The sequence below is a fragment of the Pinus tabuliformis genome, chromosome 1_1 (genome assembly GCF_031772625.1).
Source record: "Pinus tabuliformis cultivar Carrire ecotype Pingquan chromosome 1_1, CPIR1, whole genome shotgun sequence".
NCBI lineage: Eukaryota > Viridiplantae > Streptophyta > Pinopsida > Pinales > Pinaceae > Pinus > Pinus tabuliformis.
The window spans coordinates 900,372,534-900,392,056 of NC_142297.1; the positions used below are offsets into that span (position 1 = coordinate 900,372,534).

The window sequence follows — 19,523 nt, forward strand, 5'->3', positions numbered from 1 at the left end:
GATTGACCTCAGATCCATAAGACTAATAAACTCCTAGGGGGGGTGGGCTTCATCGGTGTGGATATTTACTCAGCAGAGCTTGGTAGAGAGCTGAGGATTATCAATGTCTACGGACCCTGCAACAATAGGCTCAATTTCTGGCAGAAGGTACTCGACTTTGAACACTTCCATGCTGAGAACATTATTATTGGCGGGGATCTTAATTTTTCTCTGGGAAATGCTGAGTCTTGGGGCATGAATGCTCAACTGGACTCACTATCAGATGGGATATCACACCTTCTGGAGGATCACCTACTGATCGATATCCCGTTGCCCTGCTTAAAACCCACTTGGATAAATCGAAGGACTGAGGATGCAACATTAACCAGAAGATTGGATCGGTTTCCGGTTAAGGAGGCACTTCTGGATCAATTACCCCTTTACCGACAATGGGTGGGATCTGGGGGGTTATTGGATCATCATCCCATATATCTGGAGATCGCTGGCGGTATTAGAAAACCTAATGCACCCTTCAATTTCAACTCAACCTGGCTTAATGATGATATCTATATTTAGTTGATTACACAGACTTGGAATACCATCGAAACCCAGCAGGGTCTAACTGCCTTCGAGATATTTGCAAATAAAATGGAAATCATCAAACATAAATCTATTATATGGGCAAAGGATAAAAGGACCAAAGATGTGTTGATTCTGAGAGACATTGAACTGGAGATTGAATGATTGAATGGACCTGAGAGTCGAGGATTCACCTGTGTTGATGCTAAAGAGCATTTGATTCGGCTAGAGATCAAGCGGAATCGGATCTTGAAAGACAGGGCGGAAACCTGGCGACTCAGAAGTAGGGCCATCTGGTTAAAGGAGGGAGATGAGAATACAAAGTTCTATCATCGTGTTGCAAATGGGTGTAGGGTCATTAACACCATCTGGCATCTCAAGGATGAGCATGGTACACAAGCAAAGACCTTCCATGAACTGGCCAATCTTGGCATGTCCCATTTCGGACGTTTATTCAAAGCTCCCCCTGATGCAAATCTTGCTGAAATAATCAGGGTAGCTGGTCTATTCCCCAGATATGTTGATCAGGATGTCGGTGATGATCTACTTAATCCAGTATCCATGGGGGAGGTAGAGGCTACTATTAAGTGGTTTAAGAAGGATAAGAGCCCTGGACCAGATGGCTAGTCAATTGAATTTTATATTGCATTCTTTGACATGATTGGACAGGAGTTAATTCAGGTCATCGAAGAATGTCAGACTAGTGGGCGAATGTATGATGCTTTCAACTCAACATTTATCGCTCTCATCCCCAAGTCGGATGATCCACAGAGCTTTGATGATTATAGACCCATTTCGCTGTGTAACTGTATATACAAGATTATTGCTAAGATCATTGCAAATCGGCTCAAGCCCATCCTATCAGAGCATATATCTTCGGAGCAAATTTTCATTCCTTGACCATCGTCAAATACATGAAGCAGTGGGCACAGCACAAGAAGCACTTCACTCTATCAAATCAAAGAACCTCAAAGGGATGATACTTAAAATTGATTTGGAAAAATCTTTTGATCACACTTGTTGGCTATACATTTGAATGCTTCTTACCCACCTCAGCTTTCCTCTACTATTCATTCAATGGATTATGTGTTGCATTACCAATGTATCTTATAGTGTTTTGATCAATGGATTTGCATCCTCTTTCTTTCATGCAGAACAAGGATTGAGACAAGGTTTCCCTCTTTCCCCCTACTATTCCTATTGATCATGGAAGGTATGAGTCGACTCATCATGGCGGATCGATTGCAGGGTAGACAGAAGGGCATCAAGATTACAAACAACTGTATACTCACACACCTCCTATTTGTGGATGACATACTTATATTTCTGAATGGATCTCTTGGGGACTCTATAGCATTTGTTGCCGCATTCTGTTTATTCTGTCACACTACTAGGATGCAATGCAACAATAAAAAATCCACTCTATCTACTTTTGGGTGCAGCCAGAATGAGATCCATCCTTCACCTCCTAGCAGATTGAGGAGGGACTCAAATACCTAGGATTCATGTTAAAACCATCAAACTATCGGATCGCTGATTGGGTCTGGTTGGTTGCCAAGATAGAAAGAAGATTAAATATATGGCATCATAGGTGGTTGTCTAGAGCAGGAAGACTGACTCTCATCAAATCTGCCTTGGAGGCCACTCCTGTCTACTGGATGTCTTTAGCCTAGATACCAAAGGCCATCATTCAAAGAATCCAACAGTTATGTTGCAGATTCCTTTGGAGGGGTAAACAAGTCGGACACACCTTTACTTGGGTTCGCTGGGACATGATTACACTTCCAAAGAAATGGGGCGGATGGGGACTCAAGAACCTTGATTACTTTGTCAGTGCTCTGGCGGCCAAAATGGGTTGGAACATCCTATCATACAAGAATCTTTGGACAAAGGTTATCTACCATAAATACATTTCTCCATTACATTTTCTTGATTGGATCAGGCTACCAACATAGGAAAGGAACAACAAATCTGTTGTCTGGCGGGCGGTACTTAATACATTGAAGCATGCTAGGGATGGACTGACCTATAGAATTGGAAATGGCCGCTCTATTCGGATTGGAATGGACCCCTGGATTGGCTGTGGGAAATCGCATACGCTCCCACCTAGGCTTATCCAACATTTTTCGAATTCAAGACACACCAATTTGGCACATATTGTTGACCATGAGTACGCTAATATGTTTCGGCAGGCATGGAAGAACACCATCACACTGAATATACCACCATGATGGGTGGACAATTGGAAAAACTATACAACAACTTTGATGGAATTTCATGTCCGGATCACCGAGTGGGAGGATGAACTAAATTGGTCCCATGCTCCGAATGGGAAATATTCCCCAAAATATGGATACTTTTATATGAATGCCAAACACAGACCCATTGTATCATAATGGTGGTGGTTTGTTCTATGGAAACTAAAGGCGACCCCTAGGACTAAACTATTCATGTGGTGCATCCTTTGAAAGAAGGCTCCTACTGCTGACATCCTTCAAAAGTGAATATTTCATGGTCCAAGCTAGTGTGTATTGTGTAGACAAGACTTGGAAACATGTGATCACTTATTCCTCATATGTAGGACCACTATTTCCATCTGGTCTAAGATTATTATACAACTACAGATTCAAAATAATTGGATTGGCATGGACACCCGGGAAGCATGGCAACGATGGTAGACTTCAGCACAAACAAATAAGTGTATGCCGGTATTGGTTTGCTGGTATATATGACTTCAATGGAACAAGATTATTTTTACTGATACAGAGCCATGCTGGGACAATATCATTGCATCATTCATTTCCGATTACCTAAGCCTTCCAGAGGAGACCCGTGAACCCACAATGCACAACAACATACCTGAGATCATTAATTATGACATGCCATGGGCTTATTTTGATGGTTCGACACAACAACATGGATGTGGGGGTGGAATTATCCTTCATATAAATCATACACATTCCTACAGGATTCAATTGGGCTTAGGGGGGGACTAACAACTTTGTTGAACTTATATCCCTCCAACACTTACTACATTTTGCACTAGTCAAAGGCTGTCGAAATTTGCAGATTTTTGGTGACTCGCAGATCATTATTAAATGGTTTAATCAAACAAACTGTTTGTCACACTCACACACTTCGACACATTCTGGATGATGCTTTGAGACTGAGATCATATTTTGACATATCTTCTTGTCAACATATCTACAGGGAATGAAACAACATTTCCGATTTCCTTTCCAAGGAAGCCACGCAGCTGCCAAGGGGCATCTGGTTGATACAAGAGAAACAGGACTTGGAAGTTTTCAACTATTACCACCGCCCATTCATGGATGGGCAATTTTGATGGGGTCGTGGACCCCATTTTTATGAGTATTTTATGACTAAATTTTGTTGTATATATTTTGAATTATAGCACTTTATGTCTATAATATTACTGAACTTTCATATGTAATTATTCATAGCAGTCTCCCTTCGATGGGATCAACATATTTTTTGAAAAACAATATTGATTGTGGCTAGACCACAAATATCTCATATGCTACTCAGCATCTTCAGCATGTAATTTTCCTTATTTATAATGAAAATTATGATTTTTCCGTGCGAAAAAACATATCACTTTTACACAAAATAACAAAGCATTTTTATTAATAAGTAATATTTAATAGTTAATATCTAAATTATAATAATTTAACAATTTCAATTAAAAATAAAAATATAATAATTACACAATAGAAAAATATAATAGTTACCAAAAGAATATTCTTAAAATAAACAAACCTCGTCATTCATTCAATGAGGAAAAATTACAATGGCATGACAAAATATTTGTATAAAAAATATGGAATATTTAAAAAAAGGGAAAAACACATATATATATATAATTTATATTGATTTGTACAATATATTAAAAGATCCAACTTCATCCTCGATGGGGGTGACGAAATCTGAGAAGAGTTAGACATGTGTGCCATGAAGGTGAACATCTGGTGGTTGGTAAGGAGGACAATCCACTTGTCCTTCCATTACATTTGTTGTATAGGGAAGTTAACGGTGCAACATGTGAAGGTTCACTCTGTCTCTACGAGATCGAGAACGGGCGAGGGAGGTTGGTTTATGGTGCATGTCACGCTCTAGGATTTTTATTATGTTGTGTTCATTCGATGGGTGGATGTTCGTGGTTTGAGCTCTGGTAGTCCAACAGGTGTCTTTGGCTCTTGGCTTGTCTGGGTATGCTGGTGATTCTGCCGCTGACGTCGCCTCATTTGCCTTCGGCTCACAAAAGCGATAAGTTCCTCTCCTTGCGTCTGGTTTATCGTTGTCTTCCAAAGTCTAGGTGAACTCTGCATGGTAATAGAGACGGTCTGCGACCCTTTTCTTGTGCTGATAATTAGCTCTTTTCTTGGTTGTCTTCTAAGCTTGAGAGGGCGCCTGAGTCCAATATCAATTTGATATCTTTTGGGTACTCCTGTTTGTGTGGTTATTATGTGGATGCCTACGTCCTATGGTTGGATGAGAAGAAATTGGGTTTGGTGATGGGATATTTGTCTGAAGTAGTCTGCGTTGACGAGATTTCAACTTGGGTTTGTGATTAGTTTGTTTGTGTTTGGGTGTCCAATCCTTTTGTCTGTGTCTCTACTCTTAGGTGCTTCCTCTGGTAAAGGCATCAACAAGTTCATTGTCTGGTGGGTGTGTTCTTTAGCTATGATTTCTTCTGTAATTCCCTGAGTTAGTGAAAGAAGGTCGATAGCCCCATATGGTAGCAGGTTGTTGGATTATTTACGGCCGATTGTAGCTCCGGAGAGGTTCAAGGTTTGTCGGGAGGTGTTGCGGTTCATGGGGCATCGGTTAGTGTTGTTGTTCAGTGGTGTTCCTAGATTAGAAGCGTATCCCTGGGCCATGCGACCTATACCTCTCAATTCCCACTCCAAACCCCTGCAGAGGGGAGCTTTGGCTAGCCAGGGTGGTATCCGTTCTGAGCCGAAGGTGGAGGTGGAGGGCTAGGTGGCCGAGTGTTCAGTGCGGGGTGGTAAATCTATTAGAAGTGTGGGTCGGGCGGCCTTGGGGACTTGTGGGGGAAAAGGAGGTGCTAAAGCCACTCGGGGTGGTCATGCAGCCAGAAATCGCAAGAAGGGCAGTGGGTCACACGAGGTTGGAGTTGGTGGGCAAGGCCGACAACACCGGTCTGGAAGTACAAGGGTTGATGGACGACAATAGTGTTCCATGGCATGTCGAGACTTGGTTCAAATGGTTCTGGATCGCATGGAAATGTACGATAAGGCCAGGAAGGAAGAACACGAGGTTGTTATTGCCACGCTCAACCAATTGCATTACTTTCAATGCCATGTCAGGGAAAGGATCGTGGTGGTTTGGCGTGGTCAGAATTTGCTATCTAAAAAGGTGGAAAAGCTGGAAACATGGATGGCACACTTCGAGCAACATGTTCAATGCCCTTATCGTCCCCCTCCTCCTCCAGGGACTAAGCCAGACAACCCTGCGTCTATTACTTCTGATGATTGACCATGGTTACAGGTGTTTTGCTAGTCTTGTTTGTCTTTTGGTGCTTTTGGCCTGTTAACTTGTGGATTGTTCCTTTAGTTTTGTTTATGTTTATTTGCCATATGCTACTAGCTCTAGTTAACAAACTTGATCTGGGTGAGACTACTTGCTTTTTGATATCTATGTACTCAACTTTTGATGAATGAATAGAACCTTGATTCACCATAAAAAAAAATAAAAAAAATAAAAAGAAGATCCAACTTCAAATAATAAAAAATCATGTAAACATTAAAAAGATTATCAATGAGATTTACAAGGTATTGTCAGGCCGCTTAAAAATCTACATGAAGACACTTTGTGATAGAGTTGTGTTAAGATGGGACATTGGATTCATATAATGTAATTGGAATAGATAAATAAATAAAAAGATTAAAGTGGAAGAATAGCAAAACCAAAGTGAGTTATAACCCTCTTAAACTTGGTTATTCAAATTGCAAATTTTGTAGGAATTCTTGGAATGGACAAAACTCAATTAAACTCATCTTGTGTGGCAGAACGCATGGTAGAACAAAAAAAGCTATCATCTAAGTGTAATAAGTAACCAACGCAACCTCAAAATATTAATTTATATGTTTTTTTTAATCAATTTATTATAACAATTTAAATAGAAAAACAATTTTAATTTTTTCCTTAAAACAATGAAGCTTGTCCAAAAAGCTACCCAATTTTATAATTATTTTTACATATTATCTAAATTACAATTACAATAGAACATAATGTACTCATAACAACTATTATTGTGGGAAAATGTTACTCCCTAAATTAAAAATATATAATTACTATATATTTCCCTTTTTTAGACTATCACATACTTTAGTGGTGAAATAGGCGGAACCAAATATTTTCTTCCAATATAGTTTGGTCCACAAACTTAAACCCCTTTTGAACGTATTTATTTCTTTCTCAATTCTATAGTCAAAGGTTAGTTTCCAAATACGAATGTTGCCATATCCTTGTAGAGAATATTATGCGCTCGAAGAAAATTGCGAACTCATTGGATATGGGATATGTCACACCATTGTTGATTTCAACATGGTGGGTTTTACATTAATAGTCGATTCATGGACCATTGGGAAATTAAATGCCTTGATGTTTGTGCTTAGAGTGTTAACATTAAAAGTATAAAAATTAAATGATCAATCGACTAAATCTTGTATGTCCTTGACACGCAGTTTCAGTAATTACTCTCCCAACCCGGATCCTGTTAAGAAAGCTACTCCAGGTTTGTTGAGTTGTTTTCCTACCTTAGGGCTAATATATATATATATAATCAACTCAAAATTCCATATTCCATTCTTTGTGATCACTGCAATGCGTACTGCACAAGTTCCAGAATTGTTATAGAGTTGTCTAATCAATGATTGTAGAAAAGAATTTTAGGCCACCCTATTGTTGATCCACGCAGCCATAAGTTAAAAAGACATTTAGTTACATAGCCTCAAAACATGACCGCGATGTGTTTGAAGAGGGTGATAATGGAATTTAAATGGTGAATTAATGTCAACGTATACAACCAAATATTTGAATGTGCAATTGATTAAAAATGTAATCATTGCAAAATAAGGGGTGAACCAATCAAATTTCAAATAAATATATTAAAATATTATTAAAAATAATAATAAAATTTAATCTCTAATGTTAAACTAAGGAGAAAGGTGCAATTTTTTTTTGTCAAAGAAAACAAATAGTTGGCCAAGCAAAAAACTGAAATCAGGTATAATAAGCTCATAATGCAAAAGAGAAATCACCAAGATAGATTATATACAAACATCATCGATTAACTCAACCACATTGATGCACATAACTATATGATAAGCTCATTAAGATGTTCTATCATCTACTAAGTCAAAACTAACCAACATAGGATGCAATCCATAAAGCAAAGAGACTAGCAATAATTATCAAATGAGAGTAAACAACAATGTTAATCTTTATTAACAAATTGATTACATCAAGAGACAAGAAGAGCATGAATACCCCTTAGAGACATCCTTCTCTAGTACTCTAACATGCAAAAGAAATGTGTAATGGATATGAAGATAGAAACATTTACTAGCAAAATTTGATATGGCATCCCTAGCATTAATGTGATCTACACTATGAAAAAAGATAGCATAGTTCACCCAAGCTTTTCCTTTCTCTAACCTACAAATTTAAAATACCCTTGGCATTCTAAGAGAGATCTCTTGCCCTTGAACTTTTAATTCGCCAAATGAGAGGAATCTTTCTTTTGTATAGTTTCTCATAAATTAATTTATGAGAAAATATTATTGATGAGACTCTAGAAAGTTTTAGATCCATCTTTCCTCCAAGAAATAATATTTAAATAAAAGAGAATGGTTTAGAGATTCCATTGCGATTAGGGCACTTCCCCTAATACGTGATTAACCATGTCAAAATATGCCAAGCATATTAATTCCACCGAAGTGCTCTTCACAAATAATAATCAATTACTTGTTTAGGAGCTATTCAAGAGTTTTTGTGGTGGAATGCTCCCTCAAAAGTTGTTTTATTGTTTGAATAAGTAATAAAATAAAGGTCTTATATAATGTTCTATGCAAGGAGCTACTCAAATTAGTGCTTGATTCACCATGTGTCATCCCTTTTCTTTAGAGTGCTCCTTTAGATAATCACTCAACTACCCTCATAAAATAATAATAGATTTCAAGTCAAAGAGTGTGTTCTTCAAGGTAGGGAAATACTCCTTGGGATGATAAAAGAATATCATGACTCTTCCTTAGAGCTAGGGTGTTCCTTGAAAATATTCTTCAAGTTGAGAGCTTGATAAAAAGCTAGTGTTTCAGGTGGAAAATTCAATTTCACCATAAATCCCTCAATATTGGTTGTATTTTCTATTATGACCAAAATTATGGAATGTCGCAGCCATTCTGCACTTACCAACGCTGATATAGGGGGCAATCTAGGTACTTTGTCAAATGATGGTGAGCACCACTAACAAACTCCTTACGAAGTGGATGTTATGGACATATATGCCTCCACAATGAGGGTCTCATAGAACAATGTGCAAATATGGTCAAAACTTAGGAACCCACTAGTTGATGGGTGTTTCATCCAAAAACATGCAAGGTCAAGTCTGAGTACATGCCAAGTGTAACCTCCTCCCTTAGTGTGCCCTTCTATAAGCTCATCTTCCTATGGTGTACATAACAATAAAGCACCAAGTCAATGGAGCACTCCTCAAGATGTTGTCCCACCTTTCCCAAAAAGATGCCAAGTGCCATTGATGTGACACATGGTGCTCTTCTAAAAGCTTCAATGGTGTGAAATGCCTCCAAATATGTAGCTTATACCCTAGGATATGTCAAATTCCTTCAAAGTAAAATTCAATGTGGAAACATGCTTCATCATATGTAGAAGCCACACCAAAAGGTGAACCACTGCCACGTTTGCAACACCACCTTCAAATATGTGAACTTAACCATAGAACATGCTTCAAAAGACATAAGCACTATAACATGTTAAAGAAAAATGAAAACATGTAGATCTCAATCTCTCCCAATGTTCGTGAACAAGATTATGTTAGCATTCACGACTCGTACCAAGCTCTGAAAGTTAACATCCTCTTTATAGTATCATGTATGGTTGAGAAGAATGCCTCGAAAATTGCAAAATGAGTATTGCATTTTCTAGTGGTAATGGGCTTGTTAGCAATCTTCAGCAATGGTGGAATAGGGAAAAATGGATTGTTGACTATCTCTCATCTTCTTAAGAGAAATGAAGCCTAAGCTTTCTTAATATAAAGAATAAGCCTGAGGAATTCTTAACAATTCTACCATCTAAAGCTAAAGTTTTGAGAGATATATTCTTAAAATATTAAAAGATTGAGAGTATAGCTATAGTCTTCGAATGAGGGATGGTTGATCAACTAAGATTTAGGGAGAGATTAGCAAATGTGGAACTAGAATTTTTTTATTTTAAAGATAGAGAAAAAAAATTAAGCATGGTAACTAGAAAATGGTTTAAGCTTGGGAGATTAATTTTTTCAAGGTTTGTTAAAAAGAAGAGAGCTTAGTCCTACATATTTGTAAAAATAACAATAGGTAGAAATTGCTAAAGTCTCTTTTCTAAGAATAGATCACATCTTACTATGATTCTATTTTCTACGAAGAAATCAGACCTTATTAAATCTTTTTGGATGACTCATGAGCATAATGGCAAGTGGGAATTTGCATCCACATTGATCTTGTCAAAACTTTTAGCCCTCTTGAATGTGGGGAGTGAACAATTGAACAATATGATGAAGAAGCTTCTTTATGGTGAAGTGGTGGAAAGGATAGTTTAATATAAAAACAAATAACACCTAGGCCCATATGACCTCTAGATAGAGTCTTTCAATTTAATCGTTGATGGAGTAATTCCTTTGATTAAGTAAATGATTAAGGAGATCCAAGTTGTAAGGAGAAGAGTTCATGCTTCCATTAATGCATCTTAATTCTAGAAAGAAATTCCTTAGATGATTTAGCAACCTAGTGTCCAATATCTACCAATAGTATTACAAAAAAACTTTCAATGAAAAGGTCAACTTCATTGATGGATAGGCCAATTTCGAGAAACTAGATATTATTTTGTTCAATATTATGGACGATGTCATAGAGGTGAGAGAATCTACCGAGTTAGACATAGTAAAGAGCCAACCATGTTCTCGAAAATTGATATAGAAAAAGCTTATGACAAGTTAGAATAACCAACTTAAAAGTGAATAAAGTATATTAGCATAACCTTCCATTCATAACAAGCTTAAGTTAATAAAGTATTTTGGCATAGCCTTCTATGCAAAGCAAGATTAAGTTAAAGTACTTTGACATAGCCTCTGTGCATAGCAAGCTTCTCCCATGTACAAATGTAGTTGTCTCGGTGAATGGTGCCTTAATAACCTTCCTTCCCACCTTAAGGGGTTTTCGTTGAAGTGGTTGTTAAAGTTTTAGTAGATGATGCGTTGTCAAGCCTTATATTATCGTTGAAAGGAATAGGATTAATAAGGGGTGATTAAATAATTCTTCACGATACAATTAGTCAAAATTTGTTTGTATATAAAAAATTCTGATGGGTATAATTGTTTTTGGAAGAAGTAAAAGTGTGAAAACAGGTTGTTGACTCTTCTTTTGGCATACAGAAAAGTGAGGTGTATTCTCTAATCCAACATATAAAATGTATAGTGCCCTGATCACTTGATATAAATTATTATAATATGATATTTAAAAAAATTAAAACACATAACAGATCAATATAGATTAGATATAATAATAATAATCAAAAATTATAATCAAAATTCAGATAATCAAAAAAATTGTAATATAAATCTAGATATTCATGTATATTATATCTAGATATTCACGTCAAAACAGCTAAATTTCCTCTAATAATCTAATATTATATGTGTGGGCATTCAGTTTCCTCAATTTCTCAAATTTTCTGAGCACATTTCCAGATTGAATTATATGTGTGGGCATGCAGTTTCCTCAATTTCTCAAATTTTCTAATAACATTTCCAGATTGAACTCATGATCGTTGAGTTGGATATGCCTCCACCAATATTTTCATCAAAGCTCTTAGATCTTTCTTTGTGGAATATTATTGTACTGTCTATTAGGATATATGAAATCTTTTGAAGTATTCATCTTTAAAACATTCATAGAAAGCATGGATGCGCATGTCAAGAAATGGTAGAGGTTTTATTTGAATTCTACTTTTGATATTATGGGCGCTATCTTTTCAAGCTAATGTCATATGAATATAAACTGAGAGTGTATTGGTTGTCATGCCTGACAAGACCACTGGCTCCTTGTATTTCTGGGCTGCTCATCTGGCTGGGCCTAGGTGGGGTCCATTTGCATCTTGGTGTTGTGCCTGGCTGGAAACCATTGGTCTGATTTCAGGCATTGGAACTCAGGTATGCTGTGCAACTCCGTTGAGCTCCATATCAATGAAAAGGTTGAATAACGTTACATCTCCAAGAATATTTACTATTAGTGCCATGCATGCTGTGGGATGATTTTCCTTTCTAACAGGCAGACGGTCTTTTGTCCCATAAGCAGGCGCAACTCTTTTATTTTGATATTGTTTCCAGCTTCTTCTTCATCATAATAAAAAATATAATCTTGCTAAACAATAACTACATACTCACCTTTTCTGTAAAGTATCTATGCCTTCTTACCACCAGTAATTTTTTATGACGGAGATTCTCTGGAGTATTCTTATACTATTATCTTTCCTGGGACTATCAGTAGAGCATACTTTTCTTTTGTTTGGGGATCAATGTTATTAATGTCCCAGAGCATCTGCTGGTACAATTTTAGAGCATAGGGACATGGCACTCGTCTAAGGACACTGCTGTATTTGCTTGTTCGGAACTTCATAATGTTGAGCACAGTGACCTTGAAGCCAGAACTTATTGCTGCATCTCGGCCGTATTAGAATGTCCTTGAGTCTCACACAAAGCAAAAATGTTTCTGCGTGGCCAATAATTCATTCAGTGGACGCATCAGATTTTATAGTTTCTGTTTCTGTTGTTTATCTTTCCGTGCTAGTATTTTTAATTATCAAAAGAAAATCCAGATGAACGTCATTCGATTTCTACATGTGCATCATTTATTTAACAACTCCTAGAACTCTTATATTACTAAGAATTCTGGCACAACAACATGCCCAATAATCCCATGCAACGTTACAGTCCTATTTGATAGAACTGATCATCTAACAAGCATATATGCTCCTGAGTTTGTTTGTTTGTTTAAACAGAAATGATTATATTTGATTTATTTGTATTATGAAAGTGCCGTAGTTTCACCGTACAGCATGCAGATACATATAATTTAATCAACATAATTGTCATAAATAAGTTCAATACTTGAACTTTGACATTTTTTATTTTGTCACCAGCTAATACCCTGGTATTAGCCCCCAAAAAAGACGGACCAAGACTGTTCAGGGTATGTATCTTTCCTGAATTCAACCAAAAAACCAAAAAACTCAATACTTCCTTGGGAAGGAGTACAAACATCTCAAACCAAAAGTTTTATCTCTTATTTGTATGACCAGAATATCTAGTATAAACAAAATGTTTGGTAGGCATAGTACTTTTTTTTTAAACCATGGTGAATCGGTATCTCATTAGAGTAATCTGGGCGAGACCCGGGATCAAACTTGCCAGTATAACACCAAAAGTATATCCATCTCCCTACAAGCAGAATATACCAGGAATATATGACTTAGCAAGAACCGAGGCATCTCGTATTGACCACAAACGAAGATCTACAAAGTATAATGAGAAGGACATGTCCTACATCAAATGGTCCTTAAAGTATTCAAGGATGTGAAAAGCACCAGCAAGGAGGGATTTTTTAGATAGTTTATCAGCTTGTCCACTTAACTCTATGTAGATATCTACAAATGAGGACCATTCCAGGCTCTTGATATGTACTTTGATTTGGCTGAGGATAGGCTGAAGCCTAACATTTTGAATTTGTGCCTTATTATTGACCTAGTTTATAACAATCTTCGAATCTCACATTCTAAGTTACATGGTTCAGGTTTGACAAAAATTAAGATCTATTTGGGTTTGAATTTCCCAATAAAATTCAGATAAGGATTGACAATATACGTTTTTCATATATTTCGTCTAACTTATAGATGAAATGACATTTTTCACTGGAATCAGAAGATACAATTTCAAGCAAGGTTGTGATTTTTTATTATTTAAATTACATTTTTGAATGCATAAATGGATTCAACACCCTGAAAAACCCTTGGGACACTCAAATTCTACAGATTAAATTGTTGAGAAATCTAGGGCAGCAACAGATAATTGGTTTCTCTACTTATGATAATTGCTTGTGATAGACTTTTTATTTCTTGATTATGATCTTCTCTTCTTGAGTTATTATTGTATTCTTTTCATCAAGACAATTACCAAATCATGAACAGTAAAAGACAAGAGACACAGTATATAGGCTTATCAACCAGGGAAAAAACCTCTCACTCTTTGAGAGGAAAACTCAAACGAGATTCTTCTTATAGATCTTCAATTGACGAACATCAAGACCATGACAAAGACCCTTGCCATTAGAGTATGCCCAAGACCAAGTCACTAGCCTCCTCTCCAATGTTTCTCTTCCTCTTCTCCTTCTCAGCTTCCTTCAGAATCTCGGTCTCTTCTTGTAGGTTTGCAACCCTACCACAGAAACCCTAGATCAGATTTGTTCCTTGAATAGTCTCTTCAAGAGGGAGACTCCTTCTCTATCTTACTCGGCTTGCTTCAACAAAGATTTCTACCCAAACAAGAATACTTCTAGGTGACCGCAATCTTCGTTCTTCCCTTGCCTATTTCGGACCTGCAACCTTCGCACATGTGGGGATATACTATGCCCAAAATAGTCCTTAATGATGTCTCTTTTCTTCTCTAGGCTTCCTTTGCTTTTCGCTGGCTTAGAGGCTTCTTCTAAGATGTATTGTGCACTTCTTTTTGGAGACTTGCTTCACCGAATTGCTTGCCTCCAAATGAGGCCGAGCACTGCTATATATACTTGTTTTCCCATGTCCTTTAGGCCGACATGATCTCATGAGTAGGCCAACTTTACCTTTCTAAAATTCCTCCTTCATTGTAGGCCGACTAGATGAGGGCTAGTGACGAGGTCTTGGAGGATGAATTTACATAGACAAGGACTCTTTACAATGTGTAATGTGTCCTCATTACATGATAATGGCTCTTTAGACTTTTATGACTAGATGACAAAATTCTTAAGGGCTCTCAATGGGAGCCTATACTAAAAATAAAATCTCTTGCTCATGAAACCCATGATGCAAGCATTACAATAATTTTATTTTTCTTCTTTACATCTCTTACATAAAATCACAATTACATGTCATTATGAAGACTGAACCTAGTTACATTTTTCAATGCTCCCTCTTAACTAGGGAGGTATTCATAATGGTACTTGGTCATTCTCAATCTAAAGAATTTCTCATATCAACCAACATTGTTACATAACAAGGCCTTGACTAACAGCTTTATCTCTCCACAAGATCTTAGCTCAATGCTGGCAAGAGCAATGATTTATAGACACTCTCATCATTGTCTCTCTCGGAACATACCCCACTCGGGTTCTCTAAGGGTGTGTTCCATCAAGACTATTCTTATCTTGGACTCCCCAGTCCTCAAAGAATATCGGTCCTCTATGACTACTCTTATCTTGGATGCCCTATCTCATCCTCAAAGAGCATCAGATGCCAAATGATTACCCAATCCTCCATTCTGTCTTCCCAGGTGAAGACCAGAATGATGTGTCTATCTCTCCCTCTCAATTAGGGAGGACATATCTATTCCAATAAAGGAATGTACTCATTCCTACAGAAGGAATGTACCTAAGCTCCCTCTTGGCTTAGGAAATTCCAAGTTTCTTCCAAGCAAGAAACTTCTTTCCAGGCTCCCTCATAATTAGGGAACTATAGCAATGCCTCAAGTGGAGATGATGGGACAACCAACTACTTGAAAAACTCCTTCCTTCGATGTCATGAATTTCTTTGTCATGGAGTCTTCATCTTTTGGGACTTCTTCATAGGGCACAAACCATCCATCACTTAATCCATGAGTTAGTCATGTCATCATTCCTCTCATCAGAAAGTGATCTATCAATCTACATATGGCATTGCTTCATGTTTTGCTACCTTCATCATGCTTTCTTCTTCGGAAGGATTTTGCATCCTTCTACATGGTTCTCTTGCATAAGCCCATCTAGATACTGGTTCACAAATAAGAAATGAACACTTTAAATCATAATTACCTTTGTGATAGTCTTTCATCATGACATATTCCTATAGGCATCAGCATCTAGCATATATGTTGACACATCTCCTAAAGATATGTATTGTCATGGGTCTCCATCTTGTCCAGAATTTCATTAGAGTCTTCATATCTTTTTGGGAGATAGTCAAATCTTCTTGGTCTTTGGATGTTGACTACCTTTACCATTGTTGCTAATTCCACAATCTCTTCCATTATTTCTTCACATATTTCATTCCTAGGAATTTCCAATTAGAGTTCCTCAATTATAGTCAGCCACCTCATACTTCATATGAGGACATATTATGTTGATTTCATCTAGTGTGACATGTGCCTTCCCGCATCCTTTCATAGGAGGAGATTCCTTTCCTTTGATCATGCTTCTCAAGATAGAGCAGTGATCCATGTTACCTACAACCATACAACATGACTTTATAATATCAAATACAAGCATACATACCTCATTTACCTTTAGGTCATCTAGGCTTCTTTCAGCAGCTTCATTGATTGAAAAGAGCTTCAACCCCTTGATCTGCGTCATTTCTTATGTCATCATACAATCATCCCAACACTTGCTTCCTCTCTAGATTGGTGAACCTTCCGATGAGGATTCCATCAGAGAATCTTGAGGATCTTGCATATCCCTATCCAACAGATGTTTCCTTTTGACTGATGTATGATGAGACTTGTCCTAGATGACTTTCCCCTTTTTCCCATAAGTGTTACTTGAGTTTTCAATGAGGTTCCCAAGAGCTATATCCTTCATAGTTGACTATCAGACATCCTTCATGTTTCCTATGGTGATGTCACGAGCCCTTACTTCTAATGCTTTTCCTCTTCCTTGGACTTTCTTCTTTTAGTTTCCTTGTTATTTCCCTTCTTAAGCTTAGGACACTCTTTCTTGTAATGCTCATAGCATTGAATCTTAGCTATGTTCTCCTTTCCTTTCAACGAATGTCTGAATACCTTTTGCCTTCAACCCGTCTTTCTCTATCTTGCATATTTTAGTTTTTGGTAGAATTGGAAGTGCTCTAGCCTTGAAAATTGGTGGAGATGCTAAGGCACATAAGTTCTAAAGAACCCAGAAACCGTTTGGTGAAATTCCACCTGGATTGTATTTTATTAAAATAATTGATATTTTTAATGGAGTTCATAAATCTAAACTTAGGGAAATTAAAATATTAATGGGTATTAATCAAAATATGGGTGAGAATGATTTAGAAGGCAGATCAAGTCATGTTTTAATCTTAGCAATTGATTAGAGACTTAATCTCGGTCATTGAAGACTCAACAAGAAAAGTATAAAATGGAGGCTTGGAGTTCATTTGGAGATACACACAAAGAGATTGAGGAAATCGATTTTATGAGGTGAGAAGTTCTCGGGATGAAAATCGATTAGGGAGATCTTGCAGCTGAGGGGTAGAAAGAATCTGGGAGAAGGAACTTCTGGAGAATACTGACAGAGAGGCGAAGAGAGGTTGCAGAGAGGCAACGCAATAGCCGGGAGGAGTTGATGTGAGGCCAGTCTAGGCCCACGCAATCCTGACACAGAGCCAGAAGGGCCAACGCAGAGCAGAAAAGTTGCTTGTCACATAGAATCCAGAACTGTCAGAACAGCCGGAACTACCGGGAACTGTCGGAACTACCGGGAACTGTCAGAACTGTCGGGAACTGTCGGAACAGACGTGAGAGCTGACGCAGAGGGCAGAGAAGGTGACGCAGTGCCAACACAGAAATAGTTGGGGTTAGCCAGTCTTGTGCCGGATTAGCCGGAATTCTGCCGGGTGAAGCAAGGTAAAACTCACTCAAATTTCCCGCCAGTATTTTTTCTGTAAAGGATTGCTAGATGAGCATCCTAGAGTTGTATTTAGATATTTCCCCTACATAATAATAAACCCTCAGAACTGTTGCACCGGTTTTCCTGCATTGGGTTTTTCCGGGGACTATTGTGTCCAAAAATAAGTGTGTCCTATGTATCTTGTTCCTTGCTTTGTTTTCTATTTCATGAGATCAAATATTTAATTAGTGTAGGCTGCAGAAGTAATTTGTTTCAGTATTCTGAAGAATAACTTGATGAATGTAATTTAAAAATCAAGTAGGTGAAGTAGATTCAGATTTGCTGCAGTGAGGGTTCCTTAGAGGATTAGGAATTTTCACAACATATAAACCACAAATTGTTGAATGGGATAGCCTTCTTATCCTCATATACATTTGTTACCTTGTTCATCAGTCACTGCATTTAGAACAAAGGAGATTATTTCCTTATCTGAAATCATCTTTCTCAGATCTTGCAGTTGAGATCTTATGAAGACATCCCTTCATCCTTTGATACCTTCAATTTGTGTAGATCAGGTCTAAGTGATATGACCTTTCTTATCACATCTTTAGATAATTATTTTACCAGCTTATCATATATCTCTGTCATGTCTCCAATTCTACTATATAGGGAATAAAGGGACCTTTGACTGATTTCATAAGAATCCCTTGAGCCTTTTGATCCCTTTCCATGTATTCATAGGAGACTTTTCCATTGATATGATCAATGACTTCACTTTCTTCGAGGACTATGTCTATCCTCCTTTTTCCATGCAAGGAAGTTCGATGACCCAACTAGCTTATAGATCTCCTTGCAAAATGAAGTCGTTTCATCAGATTTAGATTATAGAATAAAAGATACTTACTTGACGAGTGAAGATGAAATCTTCAACTTGATCTCTTTGATGGTGGTTGACGAAGGTGTATTAGTGCCCATTTGGATGATCTTCTTCCAAATGAAATCCCTTCTTCAATAAAACGAGATTTCCCCTTTTATGATTACAATGCCTTTCAACTAGCTCCCTTGTTGATGGTGATTGATGAGGATGCCTTGATGCTTCCTTGTATGATCTTCTTTAAGGATAAGGAGAGGATCCTTGCTTCAATGAGAGGGACCTTGTCTTATAGCCTTTTGAAGATGATGACAATGCCTTTAGCCTTCTTTGGATAACTAGCCTTCAAGATACTTCGACCTTTTCAGTGGTGAATGAGTGTAGATCTAGAAATGTTTCGACTTTCTCCAAGATGATGTGATCTTTGTCCTCAAAGTGCTTCTCTCAGATGTCTATACTTTGGGCTACCTTGCTTTGTAGGTCTCTTCAACTTTATGAGGGCCTTTGTGGTCTTTTTGATGAAGACAAGAGGATAGACTTCTTCTTCGATCTAGCGTTCGATGTAGATCTTGTCTTCGTTTTGATATCCTTCAACTTGCTTTTATGTCTTTCTCGAGTTTTGATCCTTGAGTGTCTCCTTGATTGGATGCCCCTCCTTGACTTTAGCACCTTAGCTCTGATACCATGTTGAGAAATTTTTGACAATTCTGAACCCACCAACATGTCAGGGGATCTCCTCGATAAGAAGTCCCAACTAGACCTCAAACTGTTTGGAGTAGGAGTCCCAGCAGTGGGTAGTAAAGCAATGCCTTGATTGCAATAGCGCGCAGAGGTAAGTGTGATATCTTTGTCGGAAGCAAGTGTGTGACCTTGTAGCGAGTCAAGTGAGATGCATGGAGGTTCTAACACACAGAGGGGAAAAGGAAGTGTATCCCTTAGAAGCCTGTAATAGTACGCAG

At 37.6% G+C, this 19,523-nt stretch overlaps 1 protein-coding gene across 1 annotated transcript in view; it reads left to right on the top strand.

Annotated features, from left to right (window-relative positions):
* The window catches only part of LOC149217317 (amino-acid permease BAT1 homolog), a 136,210-nt gene that overhangs the window by 71,313 nt on the left and 45,374 nt on the right, over window positions 1-19,523 (top strand). Inside the window, exon 3 of the mRNA XM_089392975.1 lies at window positions 11,909-12,028. Coding sequence (XP_089249101.1) covers window positions 11,909-12,028 — 120 coding nt within the window. The remainder of the gene's footprint in view (window positions 1-11,908; window positions 12,029-19,523) is intronic.